Source organism: Cryptosporidium andersoni (assembly GCF_001865355.1).
Source record: "Cryptosporidium andersoni isolate 30847 chromosome Unknown contig_38, whole genome shotgun sequence".
Taxonomy (NCBI): domain Eukaryota; phylum Apicomplexa; class Conoidasida; order Eucoccidiorida; family Cryptosporidiidae; genus Cryptosporidium; species Cryptosporidium andersoni.
The window spans coordinates 98,126-99,648 of record NW_027122882.1 but is presented as its reverse complement, the minus strand read 5'-3'; the positions used below and the strand labels follow the sequence as shown (position 1 = coordinate 99,648).

Genomic DNA, 1,523 nt, shown 5'->3' with positions numbered 1-1,523 from the left:
TGAAGAAAAATATTTTATTCCTATAGGTTTATAATATATATAATAGATATAAAGTATAATAAAACTGATATTTATATATATATTTGATAATCTATTCCCAAGTCTTAAACAAGCAAAACAATATCCTCCAATATAAAAAAGTATATAATGGAAAAATGTTATAAAAATACTTAATCCGGAAATTTCTTTAAGATCATTAAATTTTGATTGTAATATTATAGAAGTACAGAATGTTATAAAATATATAACCATAAAAATATATTGAGGTGAAATTCTAAGTATATATATACAACATAATAATGTAATCATAGTTATCCAATAATATAATGATAATAAAAATATTAATATTTTATTTGATATAAAATAATATATACCTATTATTATTGTAAAATATATAATCATTGATATTAGTGCATAAAAATAACTAAAATGAATAAATTTACAATAAGGTTCATTTAATTCTTCATTATTATTAATACATATTTCTTTATCAAGTAAATTTAGATTATCTTCATTTATTTCCAAGTTATTATATGGAATTACAGGAATTTTGCTAAATTTAAAAATCTTTTCATTATAATAAAAAATCATTGCAATAAAAAAATGATAAGATGGAACACTAATAAAACCAATTCTCATATGGCTTAATAATTGAATATTTGTTGGTATATCATCATCTATATCAATAATTCCAAAATATTTATATTCTAAAGCTATAAATAATAAAATTGGTACAATAAAAATAAAATATTTTTTTAAATCTTTTCTAGTTGTTAATGCATAACGCCATCCTGAAGTAAAAAAATATAATGGTATTACTAAACTTAGTAATTCTATTATTAAATTATAATTAAAATCATTATCTTCTATTTTGAATATAATAATAGATCCAAATTTTTCCCAGTAATGGTATAAATGACATAATATAATAATCCATAAAGATAAACCACTTAAAAATATTAAACAGAAATCAAAATTTTTTATATTTATTACATTCATAGATAAAGAATTCTTATTATCTGTATTATTATAATCCATTGTTAAATCCTCCTTCCCTCCTATCTATTAATAATATATTATCTAATTATTATTAAATCTTAGTAGTATATTATTAATACTTATTTCCCTACTATTATTAATATAATAATAATAATAATAATATCAAATATTTACATTACAACAAAATATTATCTTAAAATACTGCGCTATTATAATATTAGATCTCAAAATAAAACAAATATTATAGATTTTATAAAGGGAAAATAAGATATTACAAATTTACTATTTAACACATAAAATATTTCCATATAATATTACTATATAAAAAGGATTTATTGTAATATCCTTAAATAATTTTATAGACCGATAGTAATTTTAAATCAAATCACAAAAATAAACCAATAAAGGTTCATTTCAAATTACTATACATTTTCAATACACAATCATGTTAAATATGATCCAATTTCATTAAATTTTTATTAAATATTTGAATTTAACCTAAAAATTAAGATTAATATCAAAAA

At 17.2% G+C, this 1,523-nt stretch overlaps 1 protein-coding gene across 1 annotated transcript in view; it reads right to left on the bottom strand.

Moving 5' to 3' along the window:
• Positions 1-443: 443 nt before the first annotated feature.
• cand_005460 (uncharacterized protein) overlaps positions 444-1,523 on the bottom strand; it is a gene marked incomplete at both ends in the record, with an annotated part of 1,292 nt that continues 212 nt past the window's right edge. The window contains one exon of the mRNA XM_067210787.1: positions 444-1,062. Within this exon, the coding sequence (XP_067067313.1) occupies positions 444-1,062 (619 nt within the window). The remainder of the gene's footprint in view (positions 1,063-1,523) is intronic.